At 38.8% G+C, this 25,122-nt stretch overlaps 1 protein-coding gene across 1 annotated transcript; it reads right to left on the bottom strand.

Moving 5' to 3' along the window:
- Nucleotides 1-4,171: 4,171 nt before the first annotated feature.
- Nucleotides 4,172-24,814, bottom strand: LOC125380447. The gene is made up of 10 exons (XM_048396579.1): nucleotides 24,795-24,814; nucleotides 24,508-24,631; nucleotides 13,800-13,880; nucleotides 12,438-12,523; nucleotides 10,845-11,003; nucleotides 8,506-8,603; nucleotides 7,744-7,883; nucleotides 6,960-7,072; nucleotides 5,050-5,195; nucleotides 4,172-4,377 (listed from the first exon to the last, which is right to left on the bottom strand). Exons 1-10 carry the CDS (start codon nucleotides 24,812-24,814, stop codon nucleotides 4,172-4,174), a joined length of 1,173 nt encoding a protein of 390 aa, XP_048252536.1.
- Between the last annotated feature and the right edge of the window lie 308 nt (nucleotides 24,815-25,122).

The raw sequence follows: 25,122 nt of genomic DNA on the forward strand, positions 1-25,122 counted from the left end.
TCGTCCCAAAGGAGTAGACGATGACTTTCAGACTCTGTGCGACGAAATCTTCCGCAACCAGGCAATGCGTCCGACCTCCAACAGCCAGGAATGTTTAGTCTTATTTGATCTTCTGACTGCCACATTAACTCACTAGAACACTCCTGTTAACTTCCATTCTTTTATTAAAGCTAGTATGAAAGAAAGTAATAAAACTCTTCTGTATCACATTTACTGGACGTTTTAACTTTGATACTGTTAAATGAAAACAAGGTTTATCATAAGACTACAAATGCCCCCGCCCCCACAGATTCGAAAGAACAAATCAATCATCTGACTGTTACAGTAACTCCAACTAGATCACGGTAGAGGACGCCAGAAATGGGCTTCACACATTGTACCCATGTCGGGAATCGAACCCGGGTCTTCGGCTTTACGAGCGTACGCTTTAGCCACTACGCTACCCCACCGCCCCAACTCAGCACGAACGACTGCAATGTAGTTAACCCGACACGTAAGGAGTATTGGTACACAATTTATCTGTACGGCTGTATTTAAATTTGTTCGAGCAAGCAGCCAACTTTGGTGTTTTTTATTTGGTAATAATGATTAAACGCTAAAAAATGTATTACAAGAAAAGCCATAAGTGTCGCGAATATCCATCTCAATAACATACAAACAAAATATACTGAACAGCATTGAAAACGCATCACCATGAAAATGGATGTATTTTTATCCGGGCTTAAGTCGTATGAAAATATATAAGTGAATGAGTAATATACGACGTTCTGGACGAAGCATGAAGAAGAAAAGCTCGTCAAAACACATTCCTAAATATGTTTGTGAGCGAAATCGCCAAAACGCAACAAATTGCGTGCACATCATGGAAAACGAGTTTGTTTCGCGGGAAGCATGCAGAATAGGGCTATAAAAGACTGACTTTTAAAAGCCACATCACTTGTTCCTGCAGACGTAAAGGGTACTGACACAAGAAATGCCAAGATTAACAACAGAGGAACGTGAACGTGCCTTGTGCATGCTTCAAGTTGGTACGTCAAGTAGAGTCGTTGCACAACGGTTTCAATGCCATCATTCAACAGTCCTCAGGCTACTGAGCAGATATCAGCAGACAAGAACCACCAGAGATCGACCACGTCCGGGTCAACGTCGTGTAACTACACCACGTCAGGATCGCCCTATTGTTCGTCGGCATCTTCGTGATCGTACACTTACGGCTACAAGGGCTGCAGCAACCGTACAAGGCCGACGGAATAGATCAGTGCTGACACCGTACGTCGACATCTCCGCTCAGCAGGGCTACGTGCTGGACGTCCATATGCTGGACCCATACTCACTGATCGACATAGAAATGAACGTCTGCGTTGGGCCAAAAGGCATCGTCATTGGAGATTGCGGCAGTGGCATGGTGTGCGGTTCTCTGATGAGTCCCGTTTTCATTTACGGAATGCTGACGGTCGACTGCGAGTGTGGCGTCGACGTGGAGAACGTTACCGCAAAGACTGCGTTGTATAAACAGATGAATGGGGGGGAGGGAGTGTCATGGTGTGGGGTGGCATCAGTCATAACCATCGAACAGAGCTCCTTGTTTGTCGTGGAAGAGTTAATGCCCTTTACTACAGGAATAACATATTCGCAAATCACGTCATCCCATTCTTTCATCAGCACCAGGATATGCACACCTTCCAGCAAGTCCAGCAAGTCTTCCTTACACTGATGACGTAATTGTAATTACAAAATCGGTCATTGCTCAAGTGGTACTTGTTGTTACCCTGTCTGGCGCTCGGCATTAATGGGCTAAAACAAGGACTGGTCGACGTACGGTGTCAGCACTGATCAATTCCGTCGGCCTTGTACGGTTGCTGCAGCCCTGGTAGCCGTAAGTGTACGATCACGAAGATGCCGACGAACAATAGGGCGATCCTGACGTGGTGTAGTTACACGACGTTGACCCGGACGTGGTCGATCTCTGGTGGTTCTTGTCTGCTGATATCTGCTCAGTAGCCTGAGGACTGTTGAATGATGGCATTGAAACCGTTGTGCAACGACTCTACTTGACGTACCAACTTGAAGCATGCACAAGGCACGTTCACGTTCCTCTGTTGTTAATCTTGGCATTTCTTGTGTCAGTACCCTTTACGTCTGCAGCAACAAGTGATGTGGCTTTTAAAAGTCAGTCTTTTATAGCCCTATTCTGCATGCTTCCCGTGAAACAAACTCGTTTTCCATGATGTGCACGCAATTTGTTGCGTTTTGGCGATTTCGCTCACAAACATATTTAGGAATGTGTTTTGACGAGCTTTTCTTCTTCATGCTTCGTCCAGAACGTCGTATATTACTCATTCACTTATATATTTTCATACGACTTAAGCCCGGATAAAAATACATCCATTTTCATGGTGATGCGTTTTCAATGCTGTTCAGTATATTTTGTTTGTATGTTATTGAGATGGATATTCGCGACACTTATGGCTTTTCTTGTAATACATTTTTTAGCGTTTAATCATTATTAACAAATAAAAAACACCAAAGTTGGCTCCTTGCTCGAACTAAATTTAAATACAGCCGTATAGATAAATTGTGTACCAATACTCCTTACGTGTCGGGTTAACTACATTGCAGTCGTTCGTGCTGAGTTGGGGCGGTGGGGTAGCGTAGTGGCTAAAGCGTACGCTCGTAAAGCCGAAGACCCGGGTTCGATTCCCGACATGGGTACAATGTGTGAAGCCCATTTCTGGCGTCCTCTACCGTGATATTGCTGAAATATTGCTAAAAGCGTCATAAAAACATACTCACTCACTCATGTTGTGTATTTCATGCATAAGGAGTTCGGGTTTGATTAAGGTTCTTTCAAGTCCTTGAAGCTTATTAACTTTGCTTTTGTTGCTGAAATATTATTTTGTACATGTGCAATAGTGTGTTCTCATGTGTTAAACAACATTAAGAATGTGTAATGCTGTTAAGTTGATACCTTAATTTATGACTTTCACTTATGCCAGCTTTCAAGTGATTGTGTGAAAGTTATCTCCAGTACATACACACGTAATATGCAATAATGTAAAATTGCAATGTCCTTGTGCATCGCACACCATATTGATATAATTATGTTATGATATGTTATTGCGCTACATAGCTAATTTGCTGAAAGGTGTATGTCCAGTGGTATTAGAAATACATTTATGTATTTTCAATGTTTCGGTTTGTTTAGCTATTTTTCTAATTTACTGTACTTCAGTACCATCCCAGGGTGTCATCTCATTGTTAGTCAAGGCAATACTGATATCTCAGTAAACCCTGTCCTTACTAAGCTACAATTAACAAAAAACATGCATGTACTCAAATGATGTAATGTGACCATTATTTATGTACAGTAAACTACGGTTATAACGAACTCAAAGGGACCACTTTCGATACAACCGTAGTTTGTTATAAGCATATATACAACAAATGGCTGGGACCAAAACTGGCTCGTTATATCCGAGTTCGTTATAAATGTATTTTGCTGTATTTCGTGTGACATTTTATTATTGGAATTGTTTTCATTTGATCATTTTCATCACTCATGTTTAACCAGATGAAGAGCGAAGGACATTGTGTGTGAGAGTACGTGAAATAAAAGAATCAAAACGTATCATTTGACAACATAGATGTTGGACCTTTCTTCCATGATACACATTTTTAAAACAACAGAAAACCGCATACTTTTTATGCTTTTAAATGTTATATTTTTCCTGTTTCCACGGGAACAAGTTAGATTAAACGGAGGGAATGTTGTTGTTTCTGGAGCAGAACTCAAAACTATGCCAGAATTTTCTTCCAAACTTGGTACATGTGTTAATAATGGGATAAAGTAGCGCCTTTTTCTATTTTTTTAATTGCTTTTTCGTTTTCATGCCAAACTCTCTAAAAGTGAAAGGCATTATAAAAATACCCTTGTATACGGACAGATAAATTTGATAGAAATTATCTCATCTAGTTGGAGTTACTGTAACAGTCAGATGATTGATTTGTTCTTTCGAATCTGTTGGGGCGGGGGCATTTGTAGTCTTATGATAAACCTTGTTTTTATTTAACAGTATCAACGTTAAAACGTCCAGTAAATGTGATACAGAAGAGTTTTATTACTTTCTTTCATACTAGCTTTAATAAAAGAATGGAAGTTAACAGGAGTGTTCTAGTGAGTTAATGTGGCAGTCAGTAGATCAAATAAGACTAAACATTCCTGGCTGTTGGAGGGCGGACGCATTGCCTGGTTGCGGACGATTTCGTCGCACAGAGTCTGAAAGTCATCGTCTACTCCTTTGGGACGAGGTCGGGTGCAACACTGCAACAAGTCGGCAACGTCCGTTGCGCACACTTGAAACTTGTAGTCGTGGGCGTCTGTGAGAGAAGTTAAGAACACATGATTTGTATAAATTCATTCAGTTCTTCTTTGTATGGATATTGTTTTGTGGTTTATGTTGTATTATTAATATTATTAAGAACACGTGCTTTATATCAATATATGGTGATGTTATTTCACAAAGGCAATACTATGGGAAAGTATATTAATAATGTTAATGAACCACGAAAATAATGCGATCACGAGTTCAAACACCACCACCACTACTACTACTACTACTACTACTACTACTACTACTACTACTACTACTACTACTACTACTTGCCTACCACCATTACGACTATTATTACCACTACTACTATTACTACAAGCATGATAAAGGACATAATAAACACACCGCTGATTGCTATTGCGGTGAACACTTTCGTCAATCTTCTGCTCGCCGATTTCCCGCAAACACAAGCACACAAACACACAAACACACACACACACACACACACACACACACACACACACACACATACACACACACACATTGTATGTTTGCTTATAAAACCGTAACATGTCTGTTTACGAATATATCGGATATAGAAAATGTACATTAAGTACAATGTTTGATTTTGCACCGTACAATCCAAACACGGGGTTTAAGTACACAGGTTGTATGTGTTGTAACCACAGTATCGCCTCCATGTGTTCCACAATCGTACCATACATTTCTGGCATGCTGTACATCAAATCTGGTCTCCCATTAAGCTGACCGTTTACCCGCCTCGGCAGATGTGTATTCCACTCGTCTCTTATTCTGTTTAGATCCGCCTGAATCACGTCCATACAGCTGTATCGGAGACAGTCCCTTACAAGACAAAATCAGTACATGGAAACGTTTATATTAAAACTAAGGGACTGGGCATGGTTATCAACAGAGTTTAATCCTCAAAAAGGATGAACCACATTGTGTTTATCTCCATTCTACAATGACAAAATTACTTGCGAACTCCGGTATCAGTGAAAACACTGAGAAAAGCGGAATGGATTGAGTTCAATGTTTTGAGTGGGTTGTCGATCTGAATTAAAGAGATAATGTATCCCAATAAGATCCCAAAAACCAAACATGGCGCTTGTTTGCACAAACATATTTTTTTCACATCGAAATACGTCACTCGCAAATATGACAGACATCAAAAGTGTGTATCAAAGCTACTTGTCCGCTATAAAAAAATAAACAAGCCCGGCATGTTTTCGTTGTTCACCACACATCACTGTTTTGATGTCATACAGCTCATTTTGACGCAGAAAATCTAGCGTCATACTTGGCTATAGAGAAGCGATATATTAAGCTGTCTGTGGTTCTTAAAACGATATAATACGATTTCACCTGACTACACTGAACGAAAGATACGAAGACACAGGGGACCCTGACGTTTTGGAGAAGCTGTGATAGACCTCACACACCCTCTATACTTTTATCTTGTTTTGACAGGTAAACAAAGCGACAATACCCTTTCTATATCCAATAGAAATGTCTGCATAAAGCTCCGACTACATCATGAGCATGTGTTTATCAATTACTATCAAATAGTAATGATACAAGGTGTTCGCGAAAGGGTAGCGTTTCCTGTCTCACCGGTGGCACCCGTCATAAACACATGCAAAGGCAAGTCAATTGTTGACCTGAACAAACATGGGAACATATGATACAAGTCAAAATAAGGAATTGCATCAGACATCATATTTGTCACTGGTGCATCAAATGTGGAAATATCATCCACATGTCTACCATAAACATTTTGATAGCTTTACTGATGCCTCGAATGTTGTAATTTGATAGCATGGTGCTCTTTCAAATCTTGGTAGAAAGAGCATGCTCGATTGTATCTCAAAAGCGAAATATGAACGCCAAAGGCTGGAGCTGCTGGAATATTGCTGTACATATGAAAGAGATGAGCAGATCTCACTCGTCTCCTTTATTTCTAGTTAAGTTGGGTAAATCAATGGAAGGGAATTGGCTACTTGATTGTTATTGAACGATGTCAGATGATCGGTATACCTGAAGCTTAAGTTAAACCTTTCTTGGCCAAATTACCTTTTTTTTACTTTGCCAATCCAAGCAGAATTTCCGATTCATATGCTTAAGGAAACAGATCCGTAAGAAGGGGAGCAAATTTGGTGCCCATGGGGATGACTTCTTCTTGCCTAAATGTTTTTCCCCAAAATTATACGTTGATGTTATCAATAAGGAAGTCAAGCATTTCACATTTTGTTTTCTCAGTAAACTTCAGATGGCATTTGCTTTCATCTTTCACAAATTGTCCTGAACCTCTGAGTGAGTGAGTATAGTTTTACGCCGCTTTTAGCAATACTCCAGCAATATCACGGCGGGGGACACCAGTAATGGGCTTCACACATTGTTCCCATGTCGGGCCTGAACCTCTCAATAGAGATACGTAACTGGATCAGTGCTCACCAAGTTTTGTTTCCACCATATTCAAACTTACTTCAAAAGCATTTGAAAATCATAACGAATTCAGTGAATGACTCTGCATCCTACGCACGGATCTTAGCTAATCAAAAGGATGTCTTGAAGCGGAGTCATGACTGTAGCATAGTTTGTACCTACCTTTCAAAATCATCAGAAAAATTGATGGCATTTGTGTTCTGTAAATCTTTGAAAAGATCTATCCAGAAAGCAATGCCACCTTCCTTCATGGATCTCCACCACCTTTCTATCCTCTGTAATGAATAAAGGTAGTTATGAGTACTTACGCCGAGTACTTAAACGGTTAGTTTATGTCATTCCAGAAACTTTAAGGAAGACACCTAGAGGAATTCAATGAATATCACACGTCGTTTGGCAACATGGTACGCAATGATTTCCAATTCTTGGACCTTGACACGAAATTTTGACATCTCTTAACTAACAGGCAATTACTCCTTAATACAAGTTGTGGGAATGGAGAGAGCATTTGGTAGAGCAGGATATGAGTACCTTTTGGACTGATCTTCAGTGAAAGTCATATTATAAGTCTCAGCACTATATAGCCTTGTACGCTCTGTTGACTGTTACATTGAAGGTTTTAATCATTCATGTTTTGTTGAACATATGATCGAAAAGTGTTTTGTTTGTTTCTTGTTTAACGCCGCACTCAGCAATATTCCAGCTCTATGATGGCGGTCTGTAAATAATTGAATCTGCACCAGACAATCCAGTGATTGACACTATGCGCATCGATCCACGCAATGATATGCATCAATCAATGCAGCAAGCGTGACAACCAAATCCGTCATTCGCCTCTTACGACAAGCATAGTCGCCTTTACGGCAAGAAAAGAGTTTTGAGCATAATTGATTAATTTTTCACCCATGGTCAATAATGCGCTCTTTCTTTGCCATTTTTTTCTTACTTGGTTTGAATTAGAACTTCCAATTATAACAGAACTCTCCCCTGCCATTTCATCAGTGTGTCGCCACCTGAATGATTTCTGCATGTCTTCAATGACACCGTTCTCGGTCCCTGCGTCCATTCTGATGCATCTTGGGACACCTGCATGGCAGCTCAGATATTGTGTTACAACGTTACGTAAAACGGAATTGTTACACGATCTTTTCATGACATATCAAAACTCACGATACGATGAAGTAATCAACTATACTAAAACAAATGAGAATTCCTCAATGTGATAGTTGAAATGAGAACAAGCCTGATAATTAATCACACCTTGACACACACACATACATGTGCTATGATACAAACACATGAAAACGGCAGTGTAATGCCCGACACGGAGTGTGCAAAATGTTCTACTTCATAAGAAGTACATAATAAAGTGTCAAACTTTGCTAATGATGTGGCCAAATGCTATTTAATACAGTTTAAGAAAATTGTTAAAGGGAAAGTATTACATCTATTACGAAATGGGAACAATAAACATTGAAAATGTAAACAAAGACAACCAATAAAGAGAGTGCTGTGAGCGTTCACATTCAGATAATTTCTGCCAAATTACTGATGCTTAAAAATAACTCTTACATCTAATGATTTGAACGTCATGAATATGACGTCGTCATAGGTAAACACATACATGACCAAATCAATCTTCCCAAATTCAGAACTACATATTAAACATTAAGTATGTTTATATTTGTAATGATTCCAAAGCTACTACCTTGCAGCGTTTCAATAAAATTCAGAAAGTAAGAGGCAACAACGTATGGATTGTTGTTCGTGTTAGACACTTCAAGCCACAATATCTTCCAGTAGAACCTGAAAAAGAACGGGAAATGTTTACAAATGAATATGGATGGACAAGTGTACATACGTGTACATACATACATACATACATACATACATACATACATACATACATACATACATACATACATACATACATACATACATACATACATACATACGCTTCAACTGAAAATGATGTCCAAAATAATGAGTACAGTATTAATTTCGAGCATCCAGACACTTCAGAATACCATGTTTGTGCATGTCAGTCCTTAACCCTTAGTATAAACTCACTTATAAAATATTCACCAGCACCAGCACCTTGAAATTCCCACACATGTCCGAAGCCATGGGAATATAACATATTCTTAATACCAGAAACCCATGTATTCCTACCAACGGCATCAAACCTAACTAACATATCGTAGCACCGTTTTGGAAATATCTCTTGAGACGCATTAAGGAGCTTAAATCAGTATCTTAAACATCTTGTGTAAGAATCAATATAATTACCATATCGACCACATTCTCCGAGCTTTGCAACATTTCGAGATTTGGAACTAATACCTAAAACAGATTTACAAAACTTTGCTTGGAAACGTTCGAGAAACAACCATTTATGAACCCCCCAAATCTCCGAACCATATAAAATAATAGGTTTAAGCTATGAGTCGAACATTTTAAACAACATTTTAGGAGCGATATTTCGAAGTGTATAACTGAGCTGTGTTATAGGAAATAAAGCTTCACTTGCTTTCAAAACTAATGTCTGAACTGTTCTCGACCAACACAGCCTGTTTGAAAATATAATACCCAAATAACTGTAATATGTAGAAACCTTGACAGGCATATGTCCTAGTTTCCATTTCTCGTAGTTCCTCAACTTACCACCATTACGAGAAACTAAGATATCAGTTTTTTCTATGTTCGCTTTTAAACCCCATTTGTTTCAGGATTTGTGTAATACATCAATCTTCTCCTGTAGTTCAAGAACTGAATCTGCAAAAATACACCGAAAGTCATCAACATATAAGAGAAGAACCAATTGTAAATTCAATATTTGTAAAAGCTACAATGAGCTTCATTATAAGGTCAATGGCGCAGATTTACCCATTCACATACTTACGCAAAAGAAACGCAAGTGAAGTTCTGTGTGTATGAAATGCACAAAATAATAATTTGTGAAAACAAACATAAAGAAACGTATTGAAGAAACGCTGTTCACTGTTTACATTATTCTTTTCGAGCACGTAGCAGGAACGCATTCGTTTTTCCTCGTTTGACGTTTTTTGCACGTGCAACACAATACACATGAAACAATGCGTGCATTTCACCCATTGTCCATTCTCTATAAGCTCCCGTACAAAAAACTGCAATGGGCCGCACAGCACCTGAGTTAGCGGCGTCAACGGTGGCTATAAATTGTCTCCTCAGAGCATCAAGGTTCAACCTCTCCCACCCACATCAGAGTGTTGAAACGACGTATTGTGAGTTGTGCTAGCTTCTGTGTCGTACAGGCCAACCGATGGGGAGGAGGAAGCATTATGGGGTGGGGAGGCTGCAATTACGATCACAGGACCCCTCTACACGTGTAATGTCAAGGTGTGACTGCTGTCGTGTACGACCCGTGAAAATACGGGGTCGAATAGGTCTTCAGTAACCCATGCATGCCGTAAAAAGCAACAATGTTTGTCGTAAGAGGCGACTAACGGGATCGGGTGGTCAGACTCACTGACTTGGTTGATATTTGCCATCGTATCCCAATTGCGTGGATCGATGCTCATGATGTCAATCACTGGAATGTCTGGTCCAGACTTGATTATTTACAGACCGCCGTCATATAGCTGGAATATTGCAGAGCGCGACGTTAAACAACGAACGACGAAGCTGTCATGTACCGGGATGATATTTTTCGTAATCACGTCAGACCTCTCTTCCTGGGTCAACTTCAACTCCAGGTCTTTCAGCAGGATAACGCTCGTCCCCATACAGTACAAGACTCTGTGGACTTCCTCAGACTGAATAACATTCCTGTGGAGGCTTTGGCTGTCTTTGTCATCGGCGCCAGTTGAGCATGACTCTTTTCTCGGGTGGGTTTGGTGATATTTAAATAAACACGGATGGTTTCCATCAACCAATCGACGCTTATTTGGTATCAAGTATTTTCTCTGTTATCATTTATTGACATCATCAACATATCTTTTATAGCCTTAGCGTTATTGCATGTAATGCCCAACTTGCGTTTCTTTTGCGGTAACTTAGCTTATTTACCCGCATATGGCTCCGTGAATTGCAAAACCATATGGTTTTAATTTATCATTACCGTCGATATGGACGAGATAATTTGGTCCTTTGTTAATGTAGACACGCCTTGGTAGCCGATGGCAAGACCTCATGTCTAACTCACGCTGAAGCTGGAGGACTGTATCTCTGAAAGTTTATTTTACGATTTTGAGCAGGGTTCAAAAGTGATGTTTTATGAAAGAACTGTTTGCACCTCGTGTATCACCGACCAAAACATATTAACCGCCTCCGTGGTGTAATGGGTATAGTGGAAGGTAAGTGGGTGCGTTCATACCCTGGCCGCGGACATAAGTGTTTTTGTTTATAAAGAAAAGAAAGGGCCGGCCATTCGTTATGCAGATTGTAGCAGTGGTGTAATGCTAAGCCATAACTGCTCTGGTGTGGGATGAGACAGACAGACAACCCTGGTCCGCGCACTTCCAAAATACCCATCCCTTCAATCGTAGAGAAATAGATGGGAAATGCAAATTGTCTCTGTACATGATAAAGCAAAACAATATGTTAACAATGCGGTTGGCGGCCATATTATTCCTTTTAGGTTGTATGTTGTTCATTAAATTTCTTTGGTTATTCATAAATTCTGTTTCATTTGTTTCTCAGTCACGTGTGTAACGTCATGTGATTTTCAGATGTTTAGACCTTGTTTTGCTTCTACTACATTACTTTGATTTCGAGACTTTCTAAATTGTGTGAGTGACCTGATTACCCGTTCAGCGAACACCTGGTGAATTTTTTGAAATTCGCCGGTGATTCTTTCATACTATTTCACCCCTATTTTGCCTTTTACACCAAGTGAAGTCTGTTTCGGTGTATGGTCAGAGCTGGTTGTTTTGTGCCGTTGACGTTTCATATTTACAAACTGAGCTAAGGCACGAAATGTTATTGTCTTCATGTGTATATAATCGCAACAAAACATTTTTAAAATAAGTGGAAATCTCTAATAAAAGCAGAGTCCATTGTAAGATAGTGATTATGGAAAACTATCAAATAGTGATGATACCAGGTGTTAGCAAAAGGGTGAGCGTATCCAGCCAAACCGGTAGCACCTGAACAAACACATGCAAGGGAAAGTCAGGTGTTCACCTGCAAGAAACAACACTGGATCATATGGTACAAGTTAAAATTGGACATTGCATTGGACATAACTTTTGTCACAGATACTAGTACGGTAAAATTAGAAACTTCCCCTACATGTCTGCCATAAAACCTTTTGGGAGTTTTACTGAGGTCATGGATGTTGTAACCATGATCAAACAACTTTTGAAGTTATTGCTCATTGACTATTGGAAATTTGAAGTCCTATCTTGTGTCATGCAGTCTTCTGGAGAGTGTTTTGTAACTCTCATTATTTATGCATAGATATGAATATGAATCAGATGAGGCAGTTAAACTGGCCTTATTATGTTTTTTCTAGTTCATGTGGGAACATCAGTAGAAGGGACTTGGCTATGTGACCCTTATTAAACGATAGCTGATAGTTGATATACCGATGACCTATGTTATACTTCTTGTCCAATTTCAAGTTATTGACTATTCTAGGTTTAATATTTCACTAGATACCTTGGCACTGAGAGACCATATGACGACAGCAACCGTGACCGCATTGACCGACATCCCAGATAGGCACCATTGCCATTTAGTTCCTGCTGCAATAATGAAGCGTAACTGTAAAACAGTGTACTTGATCTCACAGCAATGATATATAATCTTTTTTAATAAATATGTCTGTATTATAGTGCTTGAAACATGGCCTTTCAAATCGAAACTTGAATGCGGAATTCTCAAGGATACAATTCAGCTGTGTATTGTTGATTATATGAGCGTTAAAACGATATATATCCTTTATTTCATTGTAAAAACAGATGATACTGTAAGTTGCTTAATGTAAGTAATTAAGCAAACAGAAACTTGGCGTTACATGTACCTGTACTGATCGCCGTACCACTTGAATATTTGAAGCACCACGGCGGCATAAATTCATTCTTCTGAAGATACGTTTCAGTTGACGGATACTGTAGGGAATGATAATTATTATTCATAACTGTCATTTAATGCCACCTTGCAACAATGCAATAAGTAACTGTTTGGCAAAGTGACTTGGGTAGTATTTCCAAACACTTCCAGAAATTGAGTTCATTGGCATACAATCAACGAAACATTGTGTGAATACATGTACATACAAATGATGTATACACACACCTCAAGAGTAGATAAAAGATGACTATTAAGGAAAGGTCATTGCTCAATTTAGTTCATACTAATATTGTGACACTGACCTAATATTGTACATAACACTGTTTATTCCTGTACTACATTTATGCACAAACAATATCAAAGAGAATGTAACACTGCATATGTAATAGTTCTTTATGTACAATTTATGAATATGTTTTGGTTTGAATGTTCATGATATGTTCATATACAGGTATTTTTTGCTCACACTTTATATCAATAACTGGATGACATACACAGTGTAAATAAGTAATACGAACCAGATGGAGAAACCGTGTCTTAGAACTAGAACTACGCGTATTTCTTCATAGCTCAATCCATCAAAAAAGTATTGACGAATTAAATCATCTCCTGAAAGGCGTTAAGGGACATAGGCTGCGTGTGGAACAAAAACATCCTACTGAATGAAAATACATTTCGAATAATGAATACTTAAATTATACAGTATTCATATTATAGGCACAGAACCGAATATACGGGTTAAGTAATAGGATACTAAATAATCAAGGATTTAACAAATAATTTGAAGAGACCAGGTCGAAAACTTCACATTTCGAAAACTGCATTTATTGACACTTTATTGTAATATTCCATTGAAACATATTTCATGAGTATAACATTTACTCGAATAAAAGAATTGTATGTTTCATCAATTGGAGATAAAGTTCTCAGTATCTGCAATATCTTCACCGTGCCTCGTTGTGTGGGGAAAAAAGGATACTTCTTGTAGGCGGAGCCCCACTTGAACCAAAAGAAGCCATTGGCAGCAACCTACGTGAAAAGAATATGTTGAAATATTACAGAGAAAGAGCAAAATCAACTTCTCACGTTACCTGCGTGAAAGAACAATTGTACAAAAAAATAATATTTATGAGATACAATGTCACATACAAGTTATAGACGAAGAGAAAGAATTGTTTGTAGCTCTTAGTTAGTTAGTTAAAGCTTAACGTCACATCGGCAATATCTCAGCAATATCGTGACGTTGTAGCTCTTAAAATTACTGGATGATACACATGAGTTGTACTAGCATTAACCACATCTTCAATAAAACTGTAAAATGACCATCAGGTGAATGGGCATCGTCTATTTTCGCCATCAGTAGAGTTCGCATTTGTCGTTATGATGGAAATTTTCTGCAACAATTACTTATGTTATTTTATGTTACATGCAGGACTCATTTGTTTGTATTTATTGTTCAAAATTCATGTAAATAGTTTCCTGAAGCCACCTTGGATAGTCATTAGTCTCTAGGAGCTTGGGTATTTAGAAGTGACTTACTTCTCGGGTTGCGTCTTTTAGGGTTTAGCACCTGCAGCTTTATATCGTTTAAAATGTTTATGGTATGTTACATAACTGTTAAATACTGTTGTATATTATATATGTATATGTGATTGGCCGACTCTTGGCACTTTAGATGATAATTGTTACGTCACGTGGCGTACGTTATCAATAATAGTAGGTATATAGAATACTAAACGGGCTTCCTTTTGATACCATTTTTTGTGTTTCATTAATTTTGCATTACACGGGAGCGGCGAGTCTTGTATTTTAGTTATTACTTGCCATGTATAAGTCTCTTTGTAAATTTCACTGTCGTGTGTGAATAGGCAGACATTTCCGCGATCCACAGCATAATCCAATTGAGCCTTAACCGAATAATACTTTAAGCACGTCAAAAGTTGACGCGTTTTATTTAATGCCAATCAACAGCCTACTTTTAGAATTCTGGGGTCGGTTCTACAAGGCTATCGTAGCACCTATAGCTTATCGTAACTCCCACACTATAACATACACTTACGACTGTCGTTGCGCTACGACCGTCTTGTGGTACTGGGCCTAGCACCACCAAGTTTACAAACACGTCACAACAAATTTGACGTAATTTATGGAATATTGATGCAAGATGCTTCGGCGAAACAATACTATGTGATGTCAACCTAGCAACAGAGTCGCTGGGGTCATCGACTGTGCCTAAGCTTCTATCAGTGATCTAGCATCTCCACACGCCTTGTTGAATAAGCGCAGGGGTGTTGGCAGTTTTAAATAGTGGTTAGTGAAACTTGGTCCCGCAGTACATAAGAACGCGCTTTGGTTCTACACGGTGTGTTGTAGAGCTGTATGTTAATGAACCGGGCGAGAAATAAATATTGACAATGTCATTTCATCAACAATGTCGCGTTCTCGCACTGTCGCGCTTTTAGTAGTTACTGCTTGTTTTAATTTCTTAACAAAACATGATCTATAGTTGTAGATGAAAACGTCCAGTGAACGAAATCACTCACATCAATTACAAATGTGTTATATAGACGTCCTTTAAGGAGCTAAGTTTGTGGGTTAAAGGGTCTTTGGTTAATTGAATTTTGAAGTATTAATTCAAATTAAGTTTATATGATTCAAATATGGATATCGCAAATACATTTTTGTGACATTCGTGAGTCACTATTGTTTAATGCCGCACTGAACAGTATTTCAGTTGTGGCATGTCAGCTACAGGTGGGAGGAAAGTCGAAAGTCATGTAGGTAAAAACAAACACAATCAGGACGAATCTGGAATTCGAACCTTACAGGTTTCTGGCACGCCTAGGGAGCGTCACACTGCACAGCGAATTCATCGATTTGAGAGTGTGACCGAGTTAATTTATAATAATAATAGTCCATTTGTATGGCACTTTTTCACGCTGAATATCATACTCAAAACACAGTATTACCACTGTCCTTCTCATCTCCAAGGGGAGTTTGTCACGACCTAACCTGCCTGTGACATGCTAGAAGGTTTACAGCCACGTTGTCATATTATCTTTCCGGGTACCCATTCACAGTGGCATATTTCGAACAAAGTCGACACCACATGCGTCACGTGTGTATGAATGTGGGACAGGACGGAGGCACTTGAAACTATCAGGAGCCAAGCAGCCGAACACGGTCACCCATCCAAGGACTCCTCGTGACTTACGTTACCTGTAGTTTAACGCAGCTTTGAACAAAACTTCAGTTTTTTCACAGCGTGTCAGCTTGATGTGGAAGGACATTCCTAAATGATGTGTGTGTTTGGTACTGAGATTAGAACACGCGATCATAGTTTTCTGGTACCTCTAGGAGACGCAAAGCGAATTGCGCCGTCTAAAACGACAGGGACAATCGTGTGTCAATTGAAAAAAAGATGTCGGAGACTAGAATTTATTAAATAGAAATACAAAGTATTTGTTTCTTGCTGTGAAAAAACCGTTTGGTTTATGAAAATCGACACAGACAATAACGATTTATGAACTGATTTTTAAAGCAACGATGAACGATTTGTTTTCATTTTGAGAAAGCAAACCACGTTGCCTTTGCTACTTTGGTTTAAGAACTACTGGAGATAACAAAAGACAACTGGAGTTTGAAAAGGAGTATAACCATTTCGGCGCCTGCGTAGATTAATACACTTACTACGCATGCGCACCATTAATCGGAACGGGCGACAATACTGAAAATGTCCAATGTCGCATTGTGGCATTGTCGCGCTTTGGTCAAATAAAAACGATTATTCAAAGCGCGATAATGGGACAACTGTCCATAATGTCGCGTTCTCCCATTGTCGCGCTTTGGTTAATCTTGACACTTCTTGCTTGTTTTTGGAAGGGCAACAATGCGACACATCGACAACGCGACAATGTCCCTTCTAGTATTCCCTATAAATGAGCATTGGTTTACTTTACAGCTTCAGTCTAATATCAGGTTTCCAAAGATTTCCCGCTGTTAAACATTGTGAATGTATATCGAACAGTCAGCGATTTTGTTTTTTGAGATCTACATAACATACATAAAACATAAACATAAATCTTCATATGTCAACCTTTTCAATTTATTGTGGAAAATTTCCAATATTGTAATGAGGTTCATTGTGATCTCCCAATAGAGATTTGATAAACGCATATAAATACAATCAAACCTTTTCAATATACTCTCAATCTATAAGAATGTGTTATGACAAATAAACATCAACTTTAAATGGTAAAATACAAAACAGAGCTGGGTATGTCCGTACTAACGGCAGTGTTCCAATACACATTTACTCACAGGGATCTTAGGGGTTACAGAACAGATCCCAAGTAACCTATGTGGTCGTAATGGGCGACTAAAGGGATCGGATGCTATGGCTAGGTGATTTGGTTGAAGGCATGTTTTCAAGAAGAAAGGATTCCTGCACATCAGATAGGATCACAACAAATATTTCATGTTAAGGATTTTATGCGCGACTGTTACTGACAAAACGTCGTTTGGGGTGTCATACTTGCGGCTTGGGGCGTTGTTCATAATATCACTGGCCTCACTGGTTACTGGACTATAAAAAGGACCGACTTCATATCGCCTTTGAGTTGCTAAATATGGAGCTAAAAACAAACAAGCAAATACCTACTGTCAGAGTTCGGAATTTTCCACTAGTTCAGATAAATGTCTTCTTTTATATTCTTCGTTCTTCTGTACAGTGTATATGTAAATAGTGTCGCCCAGGTAAAATGGCGACTTGTACACACGTGATGTAAGCATGACGCATGCGCACAATAGTTTAAATGATTAAACCTGATTGGATGATTATAAGTCCAAAACGCGAGATAGCGACACTTGACCAATATCGCTATCTCGCGTTCTCGCGTTCTCGTGTTTTTGTGCTTATAGCCTATACAGTTGTATGTAACTATTTTCAAAAACACGAGAACGCGAGAACGTGAGATTGCGACATTGGTCAAGTGTCGCGATCTCGCGTTCTCGTGTTTTTGTGCTTATTGCCTATACAGTTATATGTAACTATTTTCAAAAACATGAGAACATGAGAACGCGAGATTGCGACATTAGTCAAGTGTCGCGATCTCGCGATCTCGCGTTCTCATGGTTTTTGTGCTAATAGCCTATACAGTTGTATGTAACTATTTTCAAAAACACGAGAACGCGAGAACGCGACATTAGTCAAGTGTCGCGATCTCGCATTCTTGTGTTTTTGTGCTAATAGCTATACAGTTATATGTAACTATTTTCAAAAACACGAGAACGCGAGAACGCGAGAACGCGAGAACGCGAGATTGCAACATTGGTCAAGTGTTGCGATCTCGCGTTCTCGTGTTTTTGTGCTTATAGTCTATACAGTTATATGTAACTATTTTCAAAAACACGAGTACGCGAGAACGCGAGAACGCGAGATTGCGACATTGGTCAAGTGTTGCGATCTCGCGTTCTCGTGTTTTTGTGCTTATAGTCTATACAGTTGTATGTAACTATTTTCAAAAGCACGAGAACACGAGAACGTGAGAACGCGAGATTGCGACATTGGTCAAGTGTCGCGATCTCGCGCTCTCGTGTTTTTGTGCTAATTGCCTATACAGTTATATGTAACTATTTTCAAAAACACGAGAACACGAGAACGCGAGATTGCGACATTGGTCAAGTGTCGCGATCTCGCGATCTTGCGTTCTCGTGGTTTGTGCTAATTGCCTATACAGTTGTATGTAACTATTTTAAAAAACACGAGAACGCGAGAATGCGAGAACGCGAGATTGCGAGATTGGTCAATTCTCGCGATCTCGCGTTCTCGTGTTTTTGTGCTTATTGCCTATACAGTGATATGTTACTATTTACTAAGGTAATTCGTCACGGTAAACTCGCGTGCAACGGCGTAACTGAGGTGCGCACGAACCATTGTATCCAACATTTTTAAGACACTGCTTATTACTGTCTACAAACTGAAAAAGTTGGAAGAATGATGTTGGATGATGAATAAAATCTCACCCTCGTGTCTTTTGACATCAAAACGACGAGTGAGTGAGTATGGTTTTACGCCGCTTTTAGCAATATTCCAGCAATATCACGGCGGGGGACACCAGAAATGGGCTTCACACATTGTACCCATGTCGGGAATCGAACCCGGGTCTTCGGCGTGACGAGCGAACGCTTTAACCACTAGGCTATCCGACCGCCCTCAAAACGACGAAATGAACCACAACGTTCATAGAAATGTCTGCTTTGCAAATTAATGCAGTTTATTTCAAAATGGCTGCTCAAAATCACGTGACTTTTGACAATGTCTGAATGCAAATTTTCCAAGTCTTTTGATTATACAGAAATATATATGTAGACTGGTAACATAATAAAGTCAAGAACACGCTCCCTTTCTTGCCTGTGAACTGACTGAATTTGACAAATATTGTCTGACAACTAACAGTCAAATAACCAACATGGATGCCTAATGGTATTTTTCAGAAAGATTTTGTTTGTTTGTTGTTAACGCCGCACTCAGCAATATTCCAGCTATATGACGGCGGTCTGACATCAAATATATCAACACTCGTTAGGGTGGCCCAGTCGTCTAAGGCGCCGCGATTCTCTGTGCAGAGTTGCGTCAGTTGGGCACGCCCGAAACCTATGATTGTGGGTTCGAATCCCGGTTCGCCCTGATTATGTTTCTTGTTTCACCATACCCGTTCTCGTGGGCTTCATCGAAGAGGTAAACGTCTGAGACCTGCATCACTTCGGGCTTTCCTCTCATATTAAGCTGACACGCTGTGATATAACTGGAATACTGATAAAAGCGGTGTTAAACCCAACTCTCGCACTTACTCTATAGAATACTACGCGTTTAATCGCTAAGAACATTGAAGAACGAAGCGGGATGTATTATACGATTAATCATGACCTCATTTCTGATGATTCGATTGGGATCTTGCAACATTATAACGCAGTGAGTGACGACGTTAATTGTAAGAGGGAAGTGACCGTCAGGTTGCTTTCCATAGATGTTGAGGCATTTCCATCGTAATGGCAGCTGCATGAAGACGATAAACATCCCAGTGTCACCCACAGGGTACGGGTAATTTACATGTTTGTCGTGTCTCGAAATATGAATTGTAAATAGTGTATCGTGCCAAATATATGTGAGTTACTGAATAAATACAGCAGTTTCAAGAAAGTGGTAATTGTATTTATAATGTTAAGTGTATTTTACAACATGGACCAGGTTTATATTGTATCTTATGAGTGATGTCGGGATCGAGTTATCGCCCTTGATGAATTGTTTGTTTATTATAGGGTTAAGATAATGATTTTGTATATCATTGATTATTAAGTTTATGTTCATGTACAGAATATAGACGTATGTTTATATGAACTGAATGAATGTGTGAATATGTATGTGTATGAAACCAATGCAATATTGTTTTTATAATGTTATTGTTTTGTACATTAAAGGATGTCATTATCTACTCTGGCAATAAACACTCCGACCCGTAGCCTATGTTTGAAATTGTATTTTCCTTCACAATCCCCGGTTACAATATGACAATCGGTTTTGGGAGAAAAGGTACGTGTAATCGACCTGTGGATTGTGTGAGCATATGCGGGAAATACCCGCCTTAAATAGGGGTAAATTTTTTTTAACCATTGTACATTTTATCAACATCCTTAAAGAGGCTGTACATAATGTTGATATCTCATATAATCATTAAACGACTCGTGGTTGTTGTTTATTGTACAATAAAGCACTCGCCCCTCATGGTTTATTCTCCCTGCAGTGTAGTATTGTACCCCCACTCGTCGTTTATTTCTTTAACAGTGGCCCGCTCATTTATGATAACATGCGGGCGGTTTAATGATAATGTTATCCATTTTAACTATAAAATAATGTAAAGCGGGATGTTTTGTAGTCAGGTTGGAGCGGATGAAAATATGATAATTAATTTTGTATTTCAAATTGGTCTATGAGAATTTTGCCTTTCATGAATATGCTAGCCGTGTATAACATTGCCTCATGGAGAAACTCACTGGCCTGTGATTATTTCTGTAACTGAAGTACTGCTGGTGCGGCTTTAAGCAATATTACTCACTCACTGACGGTAATAGTTTTGTTTCCAGCTTTCGGACACATTAATGTTTTCACTATCATTAGACATTCATGTACACAATTTCTTTTGTTAAATTATATTGAGCATGTTGGGGTTTTTATTATAAAGTACATAGGAAACTGTAACAACGGGAGATGACTCAGACTTTGTGAGTGAGTGAGTGAGTGAATGAGTGAGTATGGGTTTAAGCCGCTTTTAGCAATATTGTGTATGTAAATTACATAGCATTTTCAAGCTCAAGTCATAAGTTTGCTAAATGCTACTTGGAGAATGAAGAGCATGAAAGAAGCATGACCAAAGGACTACTAACGTGCGCATGGGCCTTGACCTTGTGATATTACGCATGGGCACGGACAGCGTCTAAAACGCGAGAACACGAGATCGCGAGAAAATGAAATGTCGCATTCTCGCGTTCTCGCGATTTCGTGTTTTTGTGGCCTAATTTGACAAGTCGAGATTGCGAGATTGCGAGATTTTGCATCATGTCCAAATGTCGCATTCTCGCGTTGTCGACTTTTGAGAAAAAGTGCTAGGTACCAAAAACACGAGAATGCGAGATCGCGAGAACGTGAGATTTTGGCCAAATCTCGCGTTCTCGCGATCTCGCATTCTCGTGTTTTGGGCATATTTAGCTCGTTTCCTAAGGTCGAGATCGCGAGAATGTCCCTTACAGTATTCAATACATTTGTTCAACAGTTTGTAAAAAAGTACTCTGTGGCTAGGTAGTCGTGTGTAAAAATAAATTGGTTCAATGAAGACTGGGGTCAGAAATGAATTTGCAATCACCTGGTGAAATGTTGTAAATTTGTGCGAAAAACACCTCACTGTTTTCATTTTTGAAGATAGAATGTCTCCCATACTCTTTAGCAGATGTGTATTATGCGAATTGTTTTAAAATAATTTTAACATTTTAAATGAAATTATAGTTGTAAAAATAAAACCACGTAGAAGCATTCTTTCAGCGCTGAGTAAGCGCAAGTACAGTTATTTCTTTTAATATGATATCGCTAACTTAAGATATCTTTCAAATGAAAGTAAAACACAAATTATGATAAAACCAACTGAAAGGTATAGGTTTTTTGCTCTCAAGTTTAAAACTCCTTAATCACTTACATCCAAGTGGGCATTTAATCAAAGACCCATGAAGATTCCGGGGTAGAATAGGTCTTCGGCAACCCATGCTTGCCATAAAAGGTGACTATGCTTGTCATAAAAGGCGACAAACGGGATCGGGTGGTCAGGCTCGCTGACTTGGTTGATGCATGTCATCGATCCCAATTCCGTGGGTCAATGCTCATGATATCAATCCCTGCATTGTCTGGTCCAGACTCGATTATTTACAAATCGTCGTCATATAGCTGGAATATTGCTGAGTGCGGTGTTAAACAACAAACCAACCAACCAAATTATTTAATCAAATGTCTTAGTTTAAGATAACCCTTAAGTTTCATCCCTAATATTTCAGTGGGGCACCAAATTGACATATATTATGAAACATTTGCTTCATCAGTGCTTTAATTGCTTGTGTTGGAGTGGTATATTGTCTGCAGTTGTTGAAATACCACTGTCAATGGACACTGAATGCATGTTTCAATGAACATATTTCAGATTATATATCACATACATGAGTTTTTATGTTATTTTTCTAATGAGATTAGTCTTCAAAATAAACATAATTTTTCTCTTTGTTTCTACCTTTTTAAGTGAAGCATGTTACCATTTTCTTTTTAAGGTGTAAGATACATCCATCTTTATGCAGAAAGAAGGTAAATGAATGCTCCCTTATGATATCAATTACTGGCTTCCACAGAGAAAAGGTTTTTGAGTCAACAAAAGAAAAGGACATTCAAACTTGAAAAAGGTAACACCAAGCATCACCATATGAAAGTTCCATGCCTTTGGTGTAACCTTCTTAATAAGAAAACTCTTTCGTTCAGAAACTTCCTCACATGCATAATAGAAGAATTAAATGCACTGGTAAGGAATGTTGTCGGCTACTATACAAGGAGCAGTCATTTGTATTTTTATTTCATGATGAATGAAAATATGTCTTAGTGTTAACAGGTAAAACATATCTGATGCCATTGTAATTACTACTCTTAACTCATATTATAACTCAAATATATAAATCACCCTAACTTAGGTCTCTGTATAATCACTAAATGCCTTTGGTGTTACGTAATATGTCCTAAGTGTTACTACAAGTCAGCAGAATTTGCTTCTAAGTAAACGTTGAGAAAAAACTGTCTGATGCCATCAACTATTGTGCATCATTTGCTACTGATTGATTATTGTAACGTGAAAGAAAAATCTTAATAAATAATGGCAATGTCCTTGTCTTTGGCGTAACCGTTTTGTCTTTGGTGTTACCAGAGGAAATTCTGAAAATGATGCAGGTAAACACACATTGCTGAGCATGCTTGTCCATAAGTACAAAGAACATGTTTAATAAATAAAGAATATTGAAACTATCATTTTGGCTATGTGTGGGACACAGAGAAGAGAAAATTATCAATATTGCTTGTAAATTCTCACAAAGAGTGAACCAGGCTTTAAAACGTATGATTCAAAGTGACATTCGTATTCTGGTCCAGGCAGAGGTAACATATTAAAGCATAACAATACACTGAAAGAAATATTGTATTCATTTTTTCTCTGCAATTTATTGATAACTGTAATGATCACACCAAGGCAATGAACTTCTACTGTTTCTCTTGTATACTTAAAGTATGACAAAATAATGTTTCTTTGTGTTGGCATAATTTACCAAACCATTTGTTACGTTAAGATGGTTCTTGTTAAATCACTAAAAGTTGGAGTTTTAATTTTTGTTTATTCAACAGGACCAAAAGGGGTACATACCTAATTACCCATCTATTTTCGGTTTGATTCCTTTCATTTCACATGCATGAATATGCCTTTTTCCCAAATGAGTAAAAGTTGCAAATTGGACTTGCTTTTGTTTATTCAACAGTACCAAAGGGGGTACAAAAAGTGATAATTACCCATTAGTAAGTTCACGCACCAAGTGGAACCCAGTCTGGCATGAAATAGTCTTCTTTATTGAACCGAGAAGCAAGCGGAGAACCTGCTCTGGGGTAATCTTTGTAGTACACAGTATACCCATTGACCAACCAGGCAGCCCACCATCCGAATGTGCCTACTGTCATTATCATGTGATCACACAAGGTCAAGGTTGCAAAGTCCAAGTAAGGATCCGTGTTTTCCATAAGGATGACATCCGAGGATTGTAGATTTTCTCTGCACCATTTTTTGTCATCGGTGGCAGTTAGAAAAATAGGATTTTGGAACTTTGTTTTCATATGGTTGATAGCTTTACGTATGTAGGATAACGGGGCAGCCGTGTAGCCTTGTTTTGTGTCCCATGTCATATCTGTCCTCCGTACATGTAACCCTATGACAGTTCTGTTTTTATGTCGACTTGCATATTTCTGGAAGCATTGAGCACTGAGATCCCTGTATGTTGGAACGAGTGTATACTCCTTTCTTATTTCTGATCTGACAGAGTAGAAATACTTCCACGATTGTCGGTACCCGTTTAGCTGAACAGTCACATCAAGCAGGTTGTAGTGATCGCAGTCGTGTGATGCATACTTCACCTCATTGAAGAAGATCCTGGTTTTCTTGCTGACAATTCCAGTGAAGGATATGTTGAAGAGTTTTGTAAGTGTGTCCGAGTTTTCAAGAAGGGGGTATTTTCCTGTTAAGAACGCGATTCCCAACAGTGAAGCGTATCTAAACATATGGTTTCCAAGGCGAGATCCAGATGACGTTGTCAGTAGATTCTCACGGGGTTTGGTAGTCCGCCATCTTGTAAACACTTTATTGATTGTTTCGTCAGGAATTGAGAAGTTAAAGGGACATGTTGTTGTGTTCATTTGAATATTATATGAAGACATTCTTTTTCCAGTCCAATTGTCTAAGTTAGTCTCGTTGTTCCCGCTGAAAGCTTTTTTTATTTTCACATTGGACAGAATGTAATAGCTTGAACTACACAAAATGGTTACCAACGTTATCAGATTGAGAAGTAGAAAGCCATAATAGAATACCTTTTGCATGATCAGAATTTAAGCCCAGATCATGAAATAGCAGGTGTCTGTGTGTGAGTGATTCCTGAT

Source organism: Haliotis rufescens, unplaced genomic scaffold (assembly GCF_023055435.1).
Source record: "Haliotis rufescens isolate VD_foot unplaced genomic scaffold, xgHalRufe1.0.p SCAF_154, whole genome shotgun sequence".
In the NCBI taxonomy this organism is placed as follows: Eukaryota; Metazoa; Mollusca; class Gastropoda; order Lepetellida; family Haliotidae; genus Haliotis; species Haliotis rufescens.

Excerpts from the sequence above, each read along its gene's own strand:
- LOC125380447 (XM_048396579.1), bottom strand. The coding sequence starts at position 24,814 with ATGGCGGACTACCAAACCCC. Across the intron at positions 13,881-24,507 it reads CGTGGAAGTATTTCTACTCT|GTTGCTGCCAATGGCTTCTT; the intron begins GTCAGATCAGAA and ends CTTTTCACGTAG. Across the intron at positions 4,378-5,049 it reads CAGCATGCCAGAAATGTATG|ACGCCCACGACTACAAGTTT; the intron begins GTACGATTGTGG and ends CTTCTCTCACAG.